This window comes from Ascaphus truei, chromosome 2, assembly GCF_040206685.1.
Source record: "Ascaphus truei isolate aAscTru1 chromosome 2, aAscTru1.hap1, whole genome shotgun sequence".
NCBI classification, from domain to species: domain Eukaryota; kingdom Metazoa; phylum Chordata; class Amphibia; order Anura; family Ascaphidae; genus Ascaphus; species Ascaphus truei.
In genome coordinates, this window is record NC_134484.1 from 329,626,160 (window position 1) to 329,650,725 (window position 24,566).

Sequence of the window (24,566 nt, forward strand, 5' to 3'; positions counted from 1 at the left end):
CCCCCCAAAAAAATACAACAACACAAATACTTTACAATAAATACACCCCCTCCTAACACATACACTACAGTACAGTAATGTGCAAAATTACTATTATCCACATATGGATAATAGTGAATGTGCCCATTTTAAATACATAAAGAACAATAAATACATTAAATACATATTGCACTCACCCTTGTCCGGCTGCCACGATGAAGGCCATCCTCATCTTCATCACCGTCCATGCCCCATCCGATGCTGCAAAACATAAACAAGAATAAAAACAGCCAATGTAATGTTCCCTAACCCCTTAGTCACCATAGCGGTTATTAACTGCTACAGTCATTAAGGGGTTAACCCACCCTCACCCACCACTCGGGAGGCCTACATACCCTCCCTCACTACCCCCCCACCCCGTGAGGCCTAACCACCCTCACACACTACCCAGCCGGGAGGCCTACCCACATACCCTAGGGGCCAATACCCCCTTCCCCCACCCCCAGTACTCACATTAAAAACAATACACAGCCCCACAATAAACATCATTATATTTATTAAATACATAACCCACCCCCTATGCCCCCCCATAAATACATGATTTATTATTTTACATACAGGGTTAATACCCCAGGCCCACGGGAGTCCCCTCTGTAACTTTTTATTTACCTTGCCTTCCAGCTACGAGTCTCCATGGCAACCCGGCGTCAATTTGCCATGGCAGAGCGATGTCACATGACCCCGCAATGTAATTTGACGCCGGAGCCGTGCAGGGTGGGGGGGGGGACGCAATCAGGAGGGGAGAGGAGACGGGGCGCATGAAGGAAACTTTGCGTAGTGCCTCCCCCCTTCCCCGTGCATGTCTGACGTGAGGTACTGTGTGCTGCTATTCCGCTGTTTTTTCACTTCTACCACAGAATCTTTGGGACATAACACCTGAGTCGCCTCAAAGGTGTCTGCACAGCCAAAGGTGTCTGCACAGCCAAAGGTGTCTGCACAGCCAAAGGTGTCTGCACAACCAAAGGTGTCTGCACAACCAAAGGTGTCTGCACAACCAAAGGTGTCTGCACAACCAAAGGTGTCTGCACAACCAAAGGTGTCTGCACAACCAAAGGCTGTCGCCGTTTGCTGCTGTTCGCGGCTGTCACAGCTGCTTAATTATTGGGTTGGGCAAACTGTTTCAGATGCATATTGAAGCATTTCCATCTTCACACATTATGCTGCTTTCACAGCTCTATGGGCCCTATTCACAAAGCAGTGATAAAATAATTGCATTTTTGCCCGACTATGCATTTTTTTATCACGCTGTAAGACGTGAGGCCAAAAATTGTATTCAATAAGAAATGCAGACCATTTTTTTTAAGGTCGATAAAAAAAAAATGCAGTATCGTACGACCTGTTTTTTGCATCAGTGCTATCGTGCTATAAATCCTATAGCGTGATAACTGATAGAAAAAAGTGCAGCCTGGAAGAGCTACATGGTGACGCTGCGTCTCCATGCACGGCTCTTACAGGCGATCGTGCAATAAAAAAAAATTGATTTTGATAATAATGTGTGGGAGCAGGGGGTCTCCTGAGCTGAACCGCATTGATTTCAGCTTTGGGGACCCCCCACTTTCCGAGATAGGGGTTGCCGGTATCCCATGTGCTTTTAAATCTCCCGCGTCATGTGACTGCGGGATTTAATTCCTGCACTGGGATACCGGCACCCCATAATGGGGCCTGTATCTCGGGAAGTAGGGGTCCCCGAGGCTGATATCAACGCAGTTCACCTCAGACCACCAGCTCCCGCACACTAGTATCAAAACACAAAGAATTTGTTTTTAAATTAGTTACCGTAGTGGCTATCTACTATGGTAATGAAGCTGCTTTAATGTAATTTGTATTAATAGTGTGTGGGAGCAGGGGGTCTTCTGAGCTGAACCGCTTTGATTTCATCCTCGGGACCCCCTGCTTCCCGAGTTACAGGCCCTGGTATGGGGTACCGGTATCTTCTCCATTATTAAAATCCCCCGGTCACATGACGTGGCTGATTTAAAAATGGCGACGATACCGGCATCCGATGCCCCATACCAGGGCCTGTAACTCGGGAAGCAGATGTTGCTCCTTGAGCTTCTTGCCTTCAAATGAGACTGCACAGGCTTTTATACGATCTGTCACGTCATGTTTGAGTGAGAAATGGTTCCCACGCCACCTGTTTGGCTGGAATAACCATGTGACTATGATTTTTTTTAAAGTGCCACTTGGATTGCCTCATTAGCAATCATTTTGGTCCATTCCTCCTTACAGAGCTGCTTCTATTCAGTGACATTTGAGAGCATTCTTGCAAGAACAGCTTGCTTCAGGTCCTGCCACAACATTTCGATGGGGTTTAGGTCCGGACTTTGACTAGGCCAGTATAGAATGCAGAATTTCTTCTTCTGCAGCCATTCTTTTGTAGATCTGCTTGTATATTTATGATCATTGTCTTGCTGCATGACCCACTTTCGCTTCAGCTTCAGCTCACAGACGGATGGTCTGACATTCTCCTGTAGAATCTTCTGATACAATGCTGAATTCATGGTTGTGTCAATAATGGCAAGCCGTCTAGGTCCTGAGGCAGCAAAGCAGCCCCAAACCATCAAAATGTTCTGTTCGAATTCTGTTCGAATGCAGTTTTGGTTTTCGCCAAACATAACGTTTCTCATTGAGGCCAAAAAGTTCTACTTTTGATTCGTCTGTCCAGACAACATTGTTCCAGAAGTCTTGTGGATCATCTATTTGCTCTTTGGCAGACCTCTGATGGGCAGCAATGTTCTTTTTAGAGATCAGTGGTTTCCTCCTGACTATCTTTCCATGAACACCATTCTTTTTCAGATAGTTGAGTAATGAACACTCACGTTAGTCAAGGTGAGAGTGGCCTGCAGATCTTTGGATGTTACTCTGGGGTTCTTTATGACTTCCTGGATGACTTGCCAGTTTGTTCTTGGAGAGGTTTTGGCAGGACGACCGCTGCTGGGTGGAGCGACTGTGGCCTTGAACTTTCTCCATTTGACTGACAGTTGATTGGTGGATCTCCATATCCTTAGAAATGGTTTTCTAACCCTTTAAAGACTGATGAGCATCAATAACTGCTTTCTGAGGTCCTCAGTGATTTCTTTTGATCGTGGTATGACGTTTTTCCACACACTTGTATGGTGAAAACCAAACTCACAAAGTTTCTGATCTTTATATTAGGTGGGGCTTCATAAACTCACTCCTGAAGATCTACCTAATTATTTAAACATTCAAACTTTTGATGGAGAAGAGAAAGACCCCCAAACAAGAGTCCCTATCACTTGCACTCAAAGTAAATATTTGGATATAAAGATCTCAAATGATCCTCCGGATTCTAATATCCAGATTAAGAGAACAAAGTTATGATATAAATATACTCTTATGTACCACTAATACTTGAAAAAAATAATAATAACGTTTTATTAAACATTTGACGTCGACGATTCGTGATTTTATTTATCGTCGACGTCAATGAATCGTCGACGTCAAATGTTTAATAAAACGTTATTATTTTTTTCAAGTATTAGTGGTACATAAGAGGATATTTATATCATAACGTTGTTCTCTTAATCTGGATATTAGAATCCGTAGTATCATTTGAGATCTTTATATCCAAACATTTACTTTGTGTGCAAGTGATAGAGACTCTTGTGTGGGGGTCTTTCTCTTCTCCATCAAAAGTTTGAATATTTCAAAGTCAATGTCCCTATGCACCTTAGTTCACATTAATATTATTACTGGCATAAGGGGTTGAGCAGTCAGCCACAAGTATATACATTTATACTAATTATTTAACCACCTGATTTTAATCACGCCCTTTAATTTAGCTGATAAAACCAGGGTTTCACTTACTTTTACTCATACCCTGACTCTTAATTACACATTGTTTGTCTAATTCATCATTTTGTTTCAAAAGACATGGAATTGGTTTTATATACGGAATGCCCTAATTTAGGAAAGACTGGTTTTGATTCAAGAAGGTTATCATGAAAAAAATATAGAATCTCCGTAATTATCATTGGGGTTCACAAACTTTTTCTCGCCACTGTAACTGTTAGGATGTAGTGCATTATACAGATGATTTGTTTAATGTTCCTTAATTTCTAAAGTACATGTATGTTATTATACTGAATCGTTTTTAATTAATTCGTTTTCTACCTGCACGTTTAGTATAGCCAAGTGCTTAACCGGAGCAAATATGGATTCGTGAACTGTCTACTTTATAGGACTTTTCTCTAGTTTGTTAGTGAGCTGTATGTTTTAACCTAATAAAAATGAGTGTTATTAATTCAGATCAGTTTGACGTCAGTGAAGAAAAAAAGAGGTGCAAGCGCAAATAACACTACTCAAAGTGAACGTGATAAACAAAATATATACTGCCCTTAGCAGAAAGTGCAGCTCCCAGAACAGGACTCACTCAGCAGAAAGTGCAGCTCCCAGAACAGGACTCACTTAGGAGAAAGTGCAGCTCCCAGAACAGGACTCACTTAGGAGAAAGTGCAGCTCCCAGAACAGGACTCACTTAGGAGAAAGTGCAGCTCCCAGAACAGGACTCACTTACCAGTAGGAGAAAGTGCAGCTCCCAGAACAGGACTCACTTAGGAGAAAGTGCAGCTCCCAGAACCGGACTCACTTAGCAGAAATTGCAACTCTCAGAACAGGACTCAAATTAACCCATACTGTTCTATATTGATATACAGTGTTGCACTATTCTTTGCTTTTTATTCTTTTTTATGTCCTGGATGAAATTTGCGCCCCTGTGGTTTTTTTGCCATCAGTTTGACGTCAGAATAGCTTTTTTTAAATAAACTGACATTTTGAAGATATACTGTCCTTGATATATTATATTAGAAGTGAAATGTTATAGTGGCACAAACACGAACAGATGTAGCAGATGTTATAGCTGCCGTTAACACGACGCATTATGCCAAAAATGGCATGAGATTTGGCGCGAAATTTAGCGCAGCTCCATTGAAACAAATAGTGATGTACGCACACAATATTGAATGTGTTTTGAAGTGAAACTTGTATAGTGGCGGTAGCATCCTGAAAAATCTCATAGTGAAAAACTCTGAAAATTAGAACAAAAATCATAACGGAAGTAGCTGACTGTGCATGTGCAGAATCAGGCTGAGCTAGTACTACGCATGCGCAGACACGCTAGCCAATGGGCGCACATATAAATATCGCCTCCGTGGGAGCACATTGCCGCTGCCTGTGACCGCCTCCCCGGGCCTCCGGGCCGGGATGTGAGTTGGCAGCACGGCGGAGGTATCAGCCCTTGGCCTCCGCACACACTCACCTCGCTGGTTCTGTAGCCGGAACGTGCGGTGCAGCACCAGTTCGGAGGTGCATATGTACGGGCCAAAGGTCTGGGTGATGCGTGCCTGCTCATCCCGGTCCTGATCGCTGCGGGGGAGCCTACAGCCAATGGGCGCGCATGTGCAAACCGGCTGCCCCGGAGCACAATGCCACTGTCTGTCACCGGCAACCCGGGGCCTCCGGACCGGGGTGTGATTTGGGATCAGGCCCGAGGTACCGGCACTCACCTCGCTACCCCTGCAGATGGCACATAAGGTACATCAGTGGGCCACAGCCACATGCGTACGGGCCAAGGTTCATGGTGCAGAGTGCCTGCTACTGCATGGTCATCCTGGCCCTGCTCACTGCCGAGGGGAACAGTGCACACATGCATACACAGTCACACACACACATACACACGCACGCACGCACACACACACACACACACACACACACACACACACACACACACACACACACACACACACACACACAGTTACACACACAGTCACACACACACATACACACACACACACACTATAAATATAGACATCCAAATAGTAACAACAGTAAAAAACTAACATGAACTCATGGCCATTGCTGTGCAATACACACACATGCCCACATATACACTTACATACATACACACTTAAACACACACACATACAAACTGTAAATATTTAAGTCCAAATATGAATTATGAAAACCTTTAAAAATTAACCATTTAAATGAAAGCCAGCAGAAGGACTAATCTAAACATATAACACATGACATATATACAGTATATGTATATATGTATATATATATATATATATATATATATATAATTACTGCCATAAAGTTCATTTAATGTTTTTTATGTTTTAAAAAGAGTTGTATGTGGCAAACACGCGCAGGGCCGCCAACAGAAATCATGGGGCCCTGGACAAATGAAAGGAGCAGGGATACCCAACCCCCACCCCCACCCATAGCCTACCGCGGAAAAAAAATTTGAGCGCGCAATTTTTACTTATCTTTTTTCTTGTTAATAAAAAAACATTACAATGCAACCTGTTTATTTTAATATTTTCAACAAAAGACAAAGATACCCAATGCTACATCCTATGTGACAAAATACCTGGGTGGGATTCAGTATGGGACTGGGGTGTTCCCTACCTGTCTTCTGGGTTAGGGGGGATTCTGATATCTCCTGTGTGAAGCTTGAGAGTAAGATCTGGAAGAAAGCAGTATCGGTTATTTCGGTGTAGTTATAGAGCAGTTAAGATAAGACAGAGAGAGTGCAGGTGAAAGAGAGAGACAGAGAGAGAGAATGGTTGTTGGGGGTGGGTGACTGACTCTTGGGTGGGTGACTGGGTGACACTTGGGTGGGTGACTGATGGATGACTATGACCGACTGTGGGTTGGTGTCTGTATTCATTCACACATGCGCTCTCTCTCACACACTCTCTCTCTCTCTCTGTCTCTCTCACAGACACACATACACTCTCTCTCTCACTCTCTCTCTCACACACACACTCTCTCTCTCACACACACTCTCTGTCTCTCACACACACTCTCTGTCTCTCACACACACTCTTTCACACACACTCTCTGTCTCACACACACTCTGTCTCACACACTCTCTGTCTCACACACTCTCTGTGTCTCACACACTCTCTGTCTCACACACTCTCTCTGTGTATCACACACTCTCTCTGTGTCTCACACACTCTCTCTGTGTCTCACACACACTCTGTGTCTCACACACTCTCTGTCTCACACACTCTCTGTGTCTCACACACACTCTGTCTCACACACTCTCTCTGTCTCACACACTCTCTCTGTCTCACACACTCTCTCTGTCTCACACACTCTCTGTCTCACACACTCTCTCTCTCACACACTCTCTCTCGCTCTCTCACACACTCTCGCTCTCTCAGACACTCTCTCGCTCTCAGACACTCTCTCTCGCTCTCTGACACTCTCTATTTGACACACTCTCTCTCTCAGACACTCTCTCAGACACTCTCTCAGACACTCTCTCAGACACTCTCTCAGACACTCTCTCAAACACTCTCTCAGACACTCTCACATACACAGGTGGGGCCATCAGAGTAAGGGGGGGGGGGAGAAATCTGAGCAGGGGGGGAGAAATCACACACACACATACACACACACACACACTCTCACTCACTCAGACACACACTCTCACTCAGACACACACACAGACACTCTCACATACACACGGGGGAAATCGGAACGGAGGAGAAATCGGAGCAGGGGGGCAAGGGGGAAGCAAAGGAGGCATGGAGCAGTACTCACCTGACTTGCTCCATGCAGGAAAGGGCGGGCCTCACTTTGCAAGCTCGGATAGAGCTTGCTGCGGGCCAAAAACTAAATCCTGGCAGCGTGCCAACACGCGCCAGCCAATCAGGAGAGGTTTTTTTCTTCTTCTTCCCTTTGCAGAGAAGCGCGCTGCTGCCTGGCGCATCGCGAGCGCGCTAAATCCTGTCACCCCGTGGTGACCGGGCGACGGGATTTATCGAGGGGCAAGGCCGCGCAGGGGCCCCCCTGACTCACGGGGCCCGGGACGCCAGTACCCTCTGTCCCCCGCTGTTGGCGGCCCTGAACACGCGTGTTCAAAGTCCAAATTGTTTGCATGTTATCAATGACAATGTAGTTTGAATTGTAACATTTTTATGTAAATTAACACTTTTGAAATTGACAAAACACACTGAAGTTTCACTTCAAACGTGCGCACTGGAACATACCCCTATTTTTTTTAAACAGGAATGCGTCACATTAACAGGAGCAATAATGTCTACTACACCTGCACATAGCACTGAGCGCGCTGTGAGTATGCCCACCCCTGCTCCCAGGGCAGCCTAACCTGTGGCGGAGGGAGGGGTTTGTGCATATGTGTTAGTGTGTGTCAGTATCATTGTGTTTCATATATAGTATGATTATCTGTGATACACCCTGACACACAGGCGCAGACGGTTGGGGGTACAACAGTTTTTTTGTTTGTTTGTTTTTTTTACCAAGTGTTGGCTCCTAAAGATTCAGGCTGGCTCCTAAGTTTAAAAAAAAAAAAAAAAATTGTGTCCCCCCCCCAATATGACTGCTGCCGGGGGCAGAGCCTATGGGAAGGTCCTTCAAAGTTTTACAACTTTGGAAAAAGGTGAACACCACTGAAACAGGAGCCTAGTTAATCCTAGTTTTACAAAATATATGCATTACTAAAATATTATATATTACAAAAATGATACGCCTTGTGAATTCAGGAAGGCTTATTTGTCTTTATTGCGTTAGATGTTTTGTAGCCGCTGCTTTTATACTGCTGTAGCAAATAATATGCTTAGATGTTCTAGAAATATTTTAACGGGGGAGATAAATTCAACCAGTGCCAATGGATTCTCAGTCCTGTTTATGATCCATTAATGGTAGCCTGGGAGGACATGTTTAGTTTAAGTATGCTGGAAGCATGGCATAAGGATTTTGTAGAAATGAATGAACTTCAATCTGTGATTTGAAGGAATAAGGGCAGTAAAGAAAATGACATTATCAGAAGATCTGAGGGAAATACAATTTAAACTTATTCCTAGGGCATATTATAACCCGAGAGGTCAAGTTACATTTAATAAATAGGTTATAAGTGATTGTCATAAGTGTCAAACGCCCAACCCTATACACCAAAAGTGATTCAAACAGGCTCTTTTAAACACTGGTGAACTAAAAAAGTGAAGTGGTGAAATACTTAATATAAGTGAACAAATTAATTATTGTAAGGTGATAAAAACGAAGTCTCAACCTCCAAGGGATAATGTACACAATCCCAACTACAAGTCAGCAAAACACACAGCTCAGACGAAGCTGACCGTGTTCAGCGAAACGCGTTGTGCTGTGAGTTGTGACGTGACACCGAGAGGAGTAGCCGCCGACTAGCTGTCCCTTTCCCCCGCAAACCCGGAAGCAGTTGGACCGGCGGATGTGACGTCAGACGCCATCCGAAGCAACCGCGCTGCGGGAGGATCCTACAGACAGGGACGGCCTCCGTGACTTACCAACTATTTTCTCGGCAGGATCAACAGTCACATTCACCTAACTATAGATATGCCATTTTAATGTATACACCATGTGAGTACATTACTGTTTTGTTTTTAGTGCTTATAAATTTTTAATTGATCTGCGCTATCGGCTCTTTTCTGTTACTTCTCTCAGAGATACACCAGACTCTACAGATACCTGAGTAGCTGCTGATACATCTTCCTCTCAATGCTGGTTAACTCCTTACAGTCTGTAAGTAGGCGCTCCATAGGAGCCAAGTTACGTTATTTATCTGCACAAAATTGAAAACAGAAGTGCACTATATTTGCCTTTCACTCATTCTGGGGTGATCCTGATGAACATGCTCCCTCCGATTCCTGGATTTGCAAACGCCCAACCCTGACATGATATTTGGGATTGCAGGAAAAGAAAAAAGTTTTGGTATAAGCTAATGCTCTACATTAATAAAGTGTGGCAGGACACACTCTCGTTAAATGTAAAAGCTATATCGCTAATAGTGTAGGTGATGAGATCCCTAATTGTGCCACTTCAAGGCAATTCTGCAAAATTGGATAAAACCATATCCACCAACAATTGTACAAGTAGACAAATTAGGATACTCACATGTTATTAGATGGATATGATACCATTTTACATAAAGAAATCAGAGCTATGGAACTATTTAATACATTTTGTATATGTGTTGAAGACTTTATCTATAGAAGTGTTGGAAGAAATATCGTTTCCATTGACAGGTACAGTACGACAGAGTTACTACAAGCTCAATTCCGATGAGAATGGCAAATGCTGCAGCATTAATGGGGCAGTGTATTCTCCTCCTTGAAATAAGGCAGTTCCAGTCTTGTCTTCAGAATTTCATTAGTTCGATTTAAGTACCTTAGAAATAAGACATATTTACTGCAAATCGTTAAATATGAAGGATAGAGGTCGCGAACCTTGGGGGGATATTGATGTGGTTTTGTGGTTTTCAAGGTCTTCATGCTTAGGTGGGTAAACCTCTGTTTGGGAGGGGGGGGGGTTAGGGGAAGGAAAGAAAATATCGATATCATTGTTTGTGTTTGGCCAATGTACATGATGCAAACTTAAAACTTAATAAAACGTTTAGTATAAAAACAAACTGGTGAACATAATGACTGTGAATATATGACATTGAATAAAGAATTTATATTTACTTGACTATATTTACATTTTTTTTTTTTAATGGACTGAGGTTTCTGAAACGGGGTAAAAATAACATTAAACCATGGATTCATTTATAATCTACACGTCCTGGTGGGGAAAAAAAAGCAGATGTGATATGTCATGGTTTATATTATGAATAGTATCAGTATTGTGGCTTGAACATCACAAGCCAACATTCCTTCCAACACCCTCTGCACTTAAAGGGTTAAACTAGCACTATTTCAGCTTGCCATGTTGACATGTTTATAGTTTGTTTTCTAATAGCACTGCTATGCTGACACCTGCGTTGTCTCCAAAGACCTATCACACAGGGCTGAAGTCTGAGCATACAGTAATAATTCCTGATAGAAACCTTCTATTGTGCCATTATTTAACATTGAACGTTGAAGCACCAAAGGCTTATTTACCTGCCTCTCAGCCACAGCTCTATTTGCATGTATACTGTACTGTATCTTATCACTGCACTATTATTCCCTGTACTGTATTCTTTGTGAAGCGCTGAGTACATTTTTGGCGCTATATAAATAAAGACATACAATACAATTCTGCGTATACAGTGTGGCATACGAGCTGTAATCTCCAGCTCATTTGTTCCTTGGTTTTCTTCTCTCCCTTTTACCTAGCTGTGTTATATCCTGCGAGCGGGTTTTTTTGGGTGGCAGAAAGGACTCACACTTATGCGGTGCACAATTTTACAGCACTAAAAGGTCACAGATCTGGTTTACAAAAAAATGTTTCTTTCATTTTTCATTTTTCATCACAGCATTTGCATAATTTTTCAAAACCTCCAGAAGGTTTTAAACTAGCAATCCAAGCAATAGCCTAAATGTATTTTAACATACTGAGCATTCTTTCATTTCTATAGCAGGTTTTATCCCACCTCCGCAGCAAAGCAAGATATTTGCAACACTTTCCTGTTTGGGATAATTTGTTACCAATATTCCCAGCAGTGTGAGCTGCAAACTGTAACAATAGTCAATGTTACCTTAGTAATATAAGAATACATTGTAGCTGCTGAGTTACAGTACACAGACTGAAGGATTGATTTGAAACTGCAAGGCGGGCATTAAAGTAGCAGTTCAAGCAATATCCTACATGTGTGTTTTTTTTAATAAATCAGTTCTGTACTATGAGAAAATACTTGTAGCATTTTAAAAAATTAAAAAAAAATGTTTTAAAGACATTTGTAATGTTTCTAATGTAGGAAGCATTTCCAAAGTGACAGCCCCTTCCCTTCTGATAGGCTCTGGCTCTTGAGCCCCACCCTCTCTCTAGCAGTGCACAAATTGTATCTAGTAACTGCCCAGTCACATAATATTGCTGGACAACATTGCCCACAATGCTGTGCAAGAACTGAATTAAATAACCCCGAGCAAGCGATCTATTACAGTCTATTACAGGAGAACGGATCGATCTGCATCGTAGCTAATAACTTGTCAGTGTGCAGATTGTATTGATGCACATATTGAATGGGAAAAAAAAAATATATATTTTTTTTTAAACGGTAGCTTGAACTGCAGCTTTAAGTGAACCCTGGGAAGCAGGATCTTTGCTGATCGATCACGGGAGATCCAATCAATCGGTAGTTTAGGCAATTCGTTTTCAATAAAGGGGATCAAAGGCTGCATTGCATGTATTACAACAAAAAAAAAAGGGGATTTTTTTTTAAAGTGCCGCTTGTTCTGCTTCTTTAAACCTGGAGAATTTCTGAATAAAAATATGATTGTCGGGCTTCATAAATATGGTCATTAATGTGAAGTATGTAACCCTTTGCATGCCCGAGGGGCCACGGCCCCACCGGCACTCGTAATCATGTGACTGCTTCTCCCAAGTGATCACTTGGTTGCTCCGTCACCAATGACAGAACGGGAGGCGTCCTCTTTCTGTTCCACTTCCTCGTCCATCGCGTTGTGTAGCGCAGGACGGGTAGAAAAATGAGCAGGTACATTATTACGTAGATACTATACCATGGGGCCCCTGCAGTGTCAGACCAAATGACGTAGTAGCTCTGTCAATAGGGGAACCAAAGGGTTAAGAAATGTCTTATAACACAGGGCAGATATTTGCAAACATGTACAGCATTGTTATGTTGTCTGATGAAAGTATTGTGGGTGTGTGTGTGTGTGTGTGTGTGTGTGTATCATATCAATGTAATTTGTTGTTCTGTTTTGGGGATTTAACTTTTTAGGCATTCATGTGAAAAGATATTAAACATGCCTCTAATCACTAAATCGCTATTAATGATGGTAGTCCCGGTGCTACGCGATTGGGTGATTTCAGTTTATTGCAAATGTATGTTGCTGGACTCCGTCCTATTTGCCTTCCCAAAAGACATGAACTTCTGTACATCTAGCTTGGAGGCCAGCGAGTAACCAGTCAGGTCCTGATTTAATATGAACCAATATAGTCTTCAAGCCCTATCAGTGGCTGCCATCTTCAAATACTGTGTATCTACATTGCATCCGCATGAAGCTGCACCCGGGAAGACTTTCCCTATAGGGCATTAGTACCCCATCACTGCTATCTATTTATATTTCTGTTGGAACACGATATACAACCCCTTACTGAGGCTGTGCTGTGTCCATTCCACAAACCAAGGTTTTGGTTGATGTATAATTATGGTTGATATATATTTATCTATCTGATACGAGCTGTCTACCTTGTTCTGTGCTTTATATCTGAACCAATATGATTCAAGTCCAAGGAGGTTTTCACCAATCCCTCTCCGGATCATATTGAACCAGACCCTTAGTGTCTGACAGATGTACAGATGCAGTAAGACTTACTGTCCTCAGTACTGCGGATGAACAAGCAAAAGTCCACGGCGCTGGGGACAGTGTCTGCCACGGTCCCGCTGCACGGGGGGATGATCATGCTTCTGTATGGCTGCGTTAATCCTTTGGTGCCATGACCGCGGCAGTCGCGTAACCCGCAAGTGGCCGTGGCACCGATGACAGTAAGTCATGCTACATCTGCAATATTTTTTTTTTCTGTATAATGAATGGGGTTTCTCTGGTGCACTTTAGAAAGAGTGATGACAGAAGGGTGGATTTGCTTCTTGAGGCTACAAGTATGTAGAATTGAGGCACGAGTGCCGTTCTCCCCACTGACGATGAACAGGGGAGTACAGATGTTCAAATCTACTGCAGTTCAGCTTATGTAACAGTGTTTGCAGAAAATTGCAGACACAACATTTTAGCCATTTTCCGCTAAATATTCCCAAATGCCTCAGACACTTGTAAAAATCATGTAAAGATGCCAGATTTAAAGAGCCATGTGGCCGGCGCCATTCTCTGCAGTAAGCAAACTTGAAGAGGGCACCAATTTCATTTAAGGAGAATTTCTAGTGCACAAACGTGCCAATGTTTGGGGAATACAATGAAAGTCCCAAATTCGCCAATTTCACAAACTTGTGCGAAGATTTTGCACATCTCTACATTCTATCTACTAAAGTTTCTGGCTTTGCGATACTGTCATGAGAGAACAGCACATATATACAATAACCGGGCCAGATTGAACAAGACTAGGATATAGTAAACTGAATGAGTTTATTTCCTATGAGCAGAACAGACAATACATTAAGCAAATAACATTACAGAAATATTTACACTTACTGAGGTTGGACAAGGAAATATTCAGCCGAATAGCAGCTCCTTAGTTGTTATAGGTCACAACAAGCACGACAAAATGACAGCAACAAGCAACCAACCCAGGAATAAGGGGTGCAAGCAACTATATAGATGCAGGCCCCCATTCCTACCATGGCAGTTCAGTTATTGGTGAACAATTATCTTGTCCCAATCACAGGTTGCCAGGTAACGTTAAAAGCTGGGTTTACCCAGCCCCTCATTAATACAGCCCTCCCCTGTAGCTACTTGGCCAGCCCATTTATAAAAAACTATGACATGATGCCTTCGTTGCCATCCTGTCTAGCAAAAATGCTTATTGGGCAGGGGTCTTTCATGTAGGGTGTTACATTTGACAGGTCACAATGGTTAGTATGCATCTGGGAGATCTGGCTGCATATGCAATGAGGCGAGTTTTTTCTCACCTCTGCGGAACTTCTCCACAACAAAAAGCCTTTCAAGTAATCTCCTTTGATCAGCATATGGCCTCATTAACACATCAGAGGACTCATATAACTCACACTGCCTTTCTGAATAAAAATATGGCATAAACTATTAGATGGGGAAATCATACTTTCTATTGGTAAGAAGGGGTTAACAATCCCTGGGCCGCCTGCTATAGGTGGGATTTAACTTGTGTCCAAATATCACTGTTATAGCATGTATACAATGAAAGATATAATTTTTTCACTTTATCCATTGTCAGGAATACAATACAATAACATTTCTCACTCTCTCCATGTTAATACATAACATAGCAATTAATTCTACTGAAGCAGGGGGATACAGATCAACATATACACAATATGGTTAACCCTTTCCCTCCCGACATGATTTCTACACATCCAGGAATATAACACAGACTGCTGGGGGAATACATCTCAGACCTGGGGCAATTCTGCTGAAGCAGGGGGATGCAGATCAACATATACACAGATCCCATTAACCCCTCATACCCTGATCATGACAGATTCTGGGGCCAGATCAATGCAAAAACCAGCCCCAATGTACATCACCGAAAAGGAATCTTGTTGAAAGTAATTGGTGTATTTAGGTTGAATAAATCAGGCCAATTCTTGTGCCTTTGCCCCAGTTTTGCTGCAGACCCCAATAGACTGGAAATTGGGAAGCACACAGGGTGTGTTTATGGTGTCACGGGGCATTAATGTAGCTGTAGGGTGGGCTAAGGTTATAAAACTGTGTCATGCACCGCCCCATTCATATTTCCAGTTAAAATACTTCATTTTGAAAGAATCCAACGCAGCCACATGTCTGCTATAGGCAGGATTATATTGTCGACGTTTGCATTACATCCCAGTGTTTGTACTATATATTGTGTAGTAAGTACAGCGCTGTAGACAAATAATTCTAACAGCGCCCACCAGACACTCTCGTATCTCGCTGAACTCCAATGCTGCCCAATGTCCCAGCTGTATGTCTACCCAGGGCATTAAATCTGCCCCACTTCTTTCTTTCGTTAGTACTGCAGCGAGGGAATTAGAGAGGATGGAATGATTAAATAAAAAGCTTTTATGTCCATTTAATTGCATGCAACCTGCACTGGAAGGCAAAGCCTTACAGTAATGCTATTTCAAGCAGCCATCATTCATCAGATAAGATGCAATTTATGTGTTGATGGGTACGCTGACTTGGCAGGAAGCTGCCTTCCAATAATACCAGTTTAATGGAATCCTATTGATCAGACAAGTGTGTTGTTTCTATCTAAAGGTCTGGTTTCACTTTTCAGCCCCTGGTTTACTTTTTTTAAAAAAACTTTTTTAACTCCTGCAGTGATGGGGAGGGCGCGCAGTGTAGGTTAGCCTTGACTGGGCTAAAGCAGTGTAGGAAGAAGTGCAGTGGGTAGCAGCACTGTAGATATGCACATCTGAACTACAATAGTCTCACCCAGGTACTTTCCTAGAACTTAATATATAGATCTACATTTTCCAGGGTGAACACTGCAGGCGTCCTGACTTCCCACAGAAGGCCACAGAAAACCACTGCCATTATACAGTATTTGTCACGATGGACGCATTTATTAACAAATTTATATTTTGTGGATCCCAATTGAGCAGAACAAGTTGAGCAAAATAAACTGAGATTTATTCCCTTGATAGGCAAATACACGACAACTGCAGAATACACTTAATAATTACACTTACTTGTATAGGAATAGGGAAAATTGTCCAGTGAACGGAAACCACAGGAAAAATGTCTTTTAAACTTGCTGTCCGTTTGTAAGGGGCGCAAGAAACAAAGCCTATAAATCCTTGGTAAACTAAATGTCTGTTCTGGGTCCGTGGGGTTAGTTAGAGAACCCCCAGCACAAACAAATTCCTGATGATGGGATGTACTTCTTGTTACGCTGGAAGAATTTGTTGTCTTCTGGAATTGCAGGCTGCTGGACATGGACACAAAACTTTGGAAAGTTTCATCAGATGTTACAAGAAAAATCACACAATGGGGATAGCTTGGGGAGCATATATATAGGGTCTGATAGCCTATCTCCAACATAGCCCTCCAACTCCAGGCGTGGGAAAAATCATTCCCCAATCTCCTACTTGCCCACAGTTTGGAGAGTGGGCACTCTAGGGATTTCCTGTTCACACAGAGTCTGTGCGACAACGCCACCTTGGCTACTTATCATAGGTGCACTACCCTCTTTACATGGCCTCTCTCAGGCTGGAAGGGAAACTCAGGGGTGAGCTAGCCCAAATGGGCAACAGGATTTCCTATTTAGCATCCATCTGGCCAATTCACACCCACCTGACTGGGGCTTTCATATGCAGAGACTCACAGACGTTGGCCCAGCATGTTACCTTTGAAGCTTGAATAGGAAAGTGACCCAGTTCATAGGTGTCAAAACATTTGGTTCTTGTGTGCATTTTAATGACCGGAGAAAAAAAAACTTTCTCCTGCTTGTCCCTTTTTAAAACCTGCAGCAAAAATACACTGTATTGAACATACATGTTCCCCTTATCTCCCAATTATATTTTTCATATGTGTGTGCTTGGGATGTACTATACTGCAAGCACATACAATCCTGCAAATGGGGACAACAAGGGACGGAGGGAAAAATAAGGCATGTACAGTGCATGAAAAATTAACCCCTTCATCCCCAATATGAAATAGGGGTAACCAGCCGAGCACACTGCCTTTATTAATGCGCTGATTACCCCATTTTCATCACAGTATTGCCAACCTGACTCAACATCATCATGCGATATTGATCCGGGCGTTGTTTATCAAAGTCTAATCCCAGTCCTTCCAGGTTCATTATAGTCGTGCATTTCTATGCATAGTGGAGACTTGGAAGATAAATAATGGACCAGACTCAGAAGGACATGTAGTTGGTAACACTGCTATTGGTATTGGCGAATATAACAGGTGTATCCTGTTGTACTAGGAAATGTAGCTTTTGATGGCCATTCGAAGCGCCTGTTAGGCCAGTTTTCAGACAAAAATCCCCATTGATGTCAATGAGGGTTTGCATCTGAGAACAGCTGCTTCAGAGTATATAGAATTATGCCCTAAGAGTTCTTTCCACAGTATTGGGAGGGTGGTCTACGCTGCTTTCTTTTCTTTTTTTTATACTTGTAATAAAATTGATGGGGATATTACGTATTTTAATCAATCTGGTACTTCAGGTGTTAACGTTCGTTTGAAATTGTGTTAAAAATACAATTTTTGGGGTGCAGGTCAAGACCCTTCCTGTGTGTGTTGATCTAGAGAGGGGGCTCAGCCTGGGGGCTATCACTGATGGCCCACTAAAAGTGAAATATGTATAGTTTAGATTGTGGACGATTGCCAGATCCTGGGCTTTCAGCCTCAAAGAAAACCTTAACATTCTTCAAATATCCCCTGTGCATGACAAAGAGAGGTAACAAACAGGTCACCACTTAGTCTGAGGGCTATATTAATTATAGCATATAAACATGGGATGACATTCATTATGAAAAATAACGTATAAATATTTGAAACAGTTGCAATTAGACGGATGCAATAGGGCGAGGTGGCATGGGACAGATATCCATTTTTCGCTCAAATTTAGGAACCAGGTGGTAAAAATTAGTATTTTTACATTCAGCCAACTCGCCTGAACCTATTTATATAACTCGTGTCGGTCTAAATATTAGAGAAATTGCGATATATGGTCTTTTAAATATTGCGTCAGACTTTTAAAATGCAAGGAAGCGAGTTTTAATTTCCTTAAGTCATAAAACTGTCAGCCAGAGCTAATTTACAATAGGTGTGGGTTTATGTGGTTTCAATAGGGAAAAGAGAGTGCATAACTCTCACCACAGTAATATGAAAATCCGAATTCAAGACAGGTGTGTTTGGGATCAGACACTTGAAATTTCTCCTTTTCTACGCCAGTGACCTCTCTGGGTAGAACTTATGATGTGTGGTAACGTATAGGGAATTCTGCTGTGTTTATCCGTTTATTTTATGAAACTTGCCTGCATTTATTATATTAACAAAAAATTAGAGAATAGAAGTGTATTGACACCTCCACACTCTAACTAGAAGCTCATTTATGAGTGCACTCCGGGGCGGTTAAAACTTAACATTTAATAGGTATCTTACTAAAATAAAGTCTACATGCATAAATATAATAATAAACACCAAATGTAATTAAAAAGGAAGGGAGATGGGGAGGTACGGTTGAGCTAAAGTTGTATAGCACAAATTAAATTTACCTAAAGTTGAACAAGGCAAATAGGCTACAGTGTGATAGCCAGCAGCAAACAGAGACAAAAGCAGAACAGTAGCTTAAAAAAGCAAGCCCGTGGCAATCGGATAGAGAATACAATTCACCAAAGACACCCAGCTCCCATCAGTCCCTCCCTGATGACGTCACTATGCCGAACGCGTTTCCCTCCTAGACGGAGATTCTTCAGGGGCGATTGATTGACAACTGTGGTGGGAGGTACATATTTATAGCGTCTCAGGTTGTCATGGTAACCCTTGACCAATCTGCAATTATGTGGTTACCATGACAACCCGAGACGCTATAAATATGTACCTCCCACCACAGTTGTCCCTGTTTGCTGCTGGCTTTCACACTGTGTGTGTTGTATTTGTTAACTGTTGTCTCTGCACCAGCTTGCACCGCTGTGTGCTATTAGTGCTATTCGTGTATGCCGGCTGAGTGCTGTGCATTCTATTAGCTCTCATAGACACAGACAGCACTTATACACACCACAGTTACATTATAGTGCTAGCTTATTACATTGTAGCAGCGTGCAAAATATTATTGGATTTTAGTTACTATTGTACCTAGTTGCAGTTATATTTATTTTTCATATGCTGTGTATATTATTGTCATCTTGCACAGAATTAATCCACTTACCACCAACCTATGGTTATGTTGTGCCTACTGTGTAGATATTATGCTTAAGTGATCAAGAACACCAGTATATTATGAGCAGGTACATCACTGTTTGGCACCACACTAAACAATCATAGATTGGTTTGATCGGTATGCTATGCTGGATGCCGCACAACATGTACCGTATTTCCTCGATTGTAAGAGTCTTCGATTGTAAGACGCACCATCGATTTGGCCCTTACAATCGAGAAACATTACTTTTTCACTGACCATGTTTCAGTAGAGGTCCCATGTCAGCGGAGGATGAAGCGGGCGGCAGGAGAGATCCCACGTCTGCAGATGGTTGAAGATGGACAGCGGGTGGGTGTGCGGTAGCAGGACAGGTCCAAAGTCTTCAGGTGAATGATGATAAGAAGACTGCGGGCGTGCGGGCTTGCTGATCAGGAGTAGGGCGGCATAGGGGAACGGCTTGGGAGGTGCACACTGTAACCGGAAGTCAGACACCGGTCAACTTCCGGTTTTACAGTGTGCACCTCCCAAGCCGTTCCCCTATGCCGCTCTGCTCCTGCTATTATGATCCGCCTCCGCCATCGCACACCCGCTGTCTTCTTATCTTCATTCACCTGCAGACTTGGGACCTGTCCTGCCGCCGCCACCACACTCCCGCCCGCTGTCCATCTTCAACCATCTGCAATACATCGATTCTAAGACGCATCCCGATTTCAGACATGTGAAAATCAAAAAAAAGTGCGTCTTAGAATTGAGGAAATAGGGTATATATCAGCAACTGATGACATAGTTTAAATTAGTGGTGGCTATCCTGAGATAAAATGCCCTATCTTAATAGGTGACTTCAGGTGCTAATATAGCCTATTTGCCTTGTTCAACTTTAGGTAAATTTCATTTGTGCTATATACCTTTAGCTCAACCGTACCTCCCCATCTCCCTTCCTTTTTAATTACATTTGGTGTTTATTATTATATTTATGCATGTAGACTTTATTTTAGTAAGATAAAGAAAACACAAGAGCGCACCAAAATGAGAGAAATAAAGTGTATTACAAACAATAAACAATAGTATCCACTTACATGAATAAAAACTTTAATAATCCCCGGTCTCGATCGTCACTTCTATGGTAGGGCATCAAAATAGGGTGAGCAGGGGCAGTATCACTCCTCAGAAATCAGTCCCGTGCGCTGGGGCTGTCCCTGTAGCGCTGTAACGCTGTCAGACCTCCACGAGTGTCAGCGTGGTGGACCGCGTAGCGCGCATGCGCATGAAATGAAGCTCCCTGTAGCTGTCCTGGAGATGCCTGTCCGTTTTAGTTTGTGCGATCGTAATCGGAATAAAAAAACACTTGTGTGTAGGCTGGCTATGAGTGTACAATAAGCCAGCAACACCATTCGCATTTTTTATTTTAGTAAGATACCTATTAAATGTTAAGTTTTAACTGCCCCGGAGTGCACTCATAAATGAGCTTCTAGTTAGAGTGTGGAGGTGTCAATACACTTCTATTCTCTAATATTTTGTTAATATACTATTATCAGCTCATCTGTTGCACCCAACGCCAAACTAGGAGCTTATGGGCACATTCAAATTTACTATTATATTGTTACTTTAGTGAGCTGTATATCTTGTTTGTGGTTCTGCATTTATTATAGCGGTATGTTCTTGTAATAATTTTTTTTGTAACCTAAGCACTGTATTTTTATTTATATTTAAACAAAACTTTAATAAATAATTATTTGGGCTATGAATGAACTGTTTACATGCCTGATGGTTCATTTGAGGGACCTTTGCGAAAGGTGAAAAGTGGATCAGCTAGATAGCTGTGTATTAACCATTGCCCCATATGCAGGTCACGTGCTCACAGGTGTGCCGTACGTGACACTGCTACAGAATTATCAGCTTATATTGGTTTGGTTTTTGGAGTTGACTGTTGTTGTCTCAGACAGGAAATAATAATTGTGCTCTGTAATAAGGTAACATGAGTTCCCAAGATGTATTCTAAGGAGAAATGTAAAAAAAAAATTGCATTCCTGTAATATTTTGAAAAATTAGAGGTGGAAATTGCAACGTTAAACAGTGGTAGGTAGGATTCATATATCTCTCAAGCTGCATATGAACGGGTATCTGGGAAGTAGAGAAGGGAATGTATTTCAGGAAAAAAGAAGTGCTAGAACAAATGCATATTGGTCCATATTTACTAAGCGGGGTTGTTCTACAAGACACCAGCTGGCTCTGGAAGACACTTTAATCCTCTTCAGTGCTGGAGGGTCATGTCTCCTCCATGGACACACCAGAACATCAGCATCATGTGACCGCTCTTTGGAGCGATCATGTGATGCGGCTTCTGCATCTTCCGTTTCCTGAAAATGGCTGTCACGGTCATGTGATCACTATTGAAAGCAGTCATGTGACCACGCTATGGCTCTCGAATTTATGTTAATTAGGTCACAGCTAAAAGCAGCGTTACTCACATTCAGACCCTGAAATAGGTCTCTTACAGGGTCTGGATAATTGTTAGACGACTGTTAAGTAATGGTGAACTATCATATTAGTCTTTACATGGTTCTCTTCCTCTCCGGTCTCCTCTTATTTTTATTACTTTAATTAAAGAACTGTTCAGGCTTTAGATGGGATTAAAACCACATTTGGGTAAAACGGGCTTAACGCCATGTTTTTTGAAGCTAACACAAGGCAGTGCTAACTTCACATGGCGTGAATCCTATGCTAATGAGATCACTAAGGGCCGTTGGTTTTGCATATATTCAGCAGGGAAGCTAACGGACGTTACTTACTGTAGTAACCCAGATTTTACAGATTTCCGAGGATCTACTCACTTCCTTGGCTCATCAATTGTGTGTCCACTCATCCTTTTCTTTGGTACACACACGTCAAAACTGCAATGACCGTACACTGCAAATTCACTTATTGTAATATGTTTGTAATCTTTAAATTTTTTTTTTTTTTATTCTAGAAAGCAGAATATTCTGGTTTTCTGTGGGACACAACGGCTGGCATAGAACTGAAGAATGTCACTTTACAGGAGAACCCACACACCAATGGCAACGGAAAGCACATATATCCACAGCCCTACATTGCACATTTCAAGGTAATGGCACTTTTTACACATATATATATAGTTGCTCGTTGTTCTATAAACCATTGTATTGCACTGTACACAGCAGGCAACATCTGAAAGCATCTATTCAGTGCAATAACCACATTCACGCAAGTGGCCATTCATTTTTATTTATGGATATCATGTTTTTAGTGAAGCAATCCCAGAGAGTCACATTTTAATTAACTTGCTACAGCCCTATAACCACATTTAGAGGAAGTGCATATTGCACTAACAGGAAACTCCTCTCTTATATACCTGCCACATCATTTACTAACCTCCTCACTGTAATCACAGTGTGACGAGATGAAGTCATCAAGATGGTGAAATTACAGCAATAAAAAAAAAACACAATTCACAACAATAGTCTTGACTGCTTTTCGTTGATTCATTAGGAAAGTGAAAAGAGTCATCATCTGCATTGTGGTCTGTAACATCTATTGTTGTTCATTCCTTTTTAAGGGGGTTTCCCGAGCTAAACCACGTTAATGTCAGCCCCTTGGACCCTCTGCTTCACCAGATACTTAGGGCTGTTATATACTGTGTGTGGCCGTGCGCACGTGTGCCTATGCGAAGGGCGCGTGCATGTACAGCACACGTTTTGTGTGTATACTGTGCTCGAGGGTATGACTGTATGCGTGTGTATGTATGTGTGTGTGTTTAACTACGTTTTCAAATAAATCCTTTAATAATTTTTTTAATAACATTGTACACACACACACACACACACACACACACACACACACATACATACACATACACACACTGTATACACACATATACTTAAATTTTCAGCGGCGGTAGCAGCGCAAATGCATTCTTTTTCTCATCTTCCCCCTGTCGGTCGGTTCCTCTCTCTCTGCCGTGCACGCGCGCGACACCATTATAGAATGGCTGACTAACCTCAGCCAATGAAAACTGTCGCGCGCACGGTGTAGCACGCGCACGCACGGTGTAGCGCGCGCACGCACGGTGTAGCGCGCGCACGCACGGTGTAGCGCGCGCATGCACTATATAACCAGCCTTACCACGTTGGTGCTGCCAGTACTTCCTGGTTGTTAAATCCCTGCAGGCGAATGACGTTGCAGCTCCATATTGGCACGTGTGTGCCGCAGAAGATTTAACACTGCATTATGTTTTCCCAGCAGGGGATGGTAGTGGGGGCACCTTCAGAAGTAAGTATCCCAGGAAGCAGTGGGTCCCTGGTGGATAAAAGTAACGTGGTTCAGCTCCGGAGGCCCCCACCTACTTTCCACATAGGCTATTTAAAAAAACACACAGAATGAAAATATCTTTAATTAATTTTTTTCCCCACACTGTGATTGCAATTATGAAGTTAATTATATGGAGAGCATGAGTTTCTTGTTGTGAAACAATCAAATTCCCTGGATGAACTGCACATAAGTAGAGGTGTTGGGCCTATGTGATGTTATGGCTGTTTTAATTGTGGCATTCTTAAGATTTTATCATCTCTTGTGGCAAATTATTTATGTAGTCTAAGTGTGGTCATACTGTGGGTTTGCATTGACTAACTGGTACTAGATTCTATAGCAAGTCTCGCAGTGCCTCTGTTTTTCTATTAAACCAAATAAAAATAACACTTGTGAGTACATTCACGTCTCAACCCTGCTTTCCACCGTTATGTCCTAGCATACAGTGCTTTCCCTGCAGCCAGGGATTCTGGGTGTTGACATGCAAATGAGCACTCACAGTGTGTCACTTTTTGCTTCTTATCCATTTCAACATGGATCCCCAAATTTAGGGGCTCTGTTGTACCAAAAAAAAAAAATGGCATTTGTAATGTAGAAATGTTGTTTTCTGTAACACTTATTTAAAGTCTATGAAACGGCCTGTGATAAAAATCAGTCAGACTGACTCTAAACCAGTTGAGCGTCTGAACCTGCGTTTATCAGAGGCTGCAGATCTCATAAACACGATA

At 42.3% G+C, this 24,566-nt stretch overlaps 1 protein-coding gene across 2 annotated transcripts in view; it reads left to right on the top strand.

Moving 5' to 3' along the window:
- EEPD1 (endonuclease/exonuclease/phosphatase family domain containing 1) overlaps positions 1–24,566 on the top strand; it is a 137,311-nt gene that overhangs the window by 96,430 nt on the left and 16,315 nt on the right. Inside the window, exon 4 of one of the 2 annotated variants that reach the window (XM_075586619.1) lies at positions 22,484–22,618. The exons of the other annotated variant lie outside the window; for it this stretch is intronic. Within the exon in view, the coding sequence (XP_075442734.1) occupies positions 22,484–22,618 (135 nt within the window). The remainder of the gene's footprint in view (positions 1–22,483; positions 22,619–24,566) is intronic. 2 annotated transcript variants of the gene reach the window in all.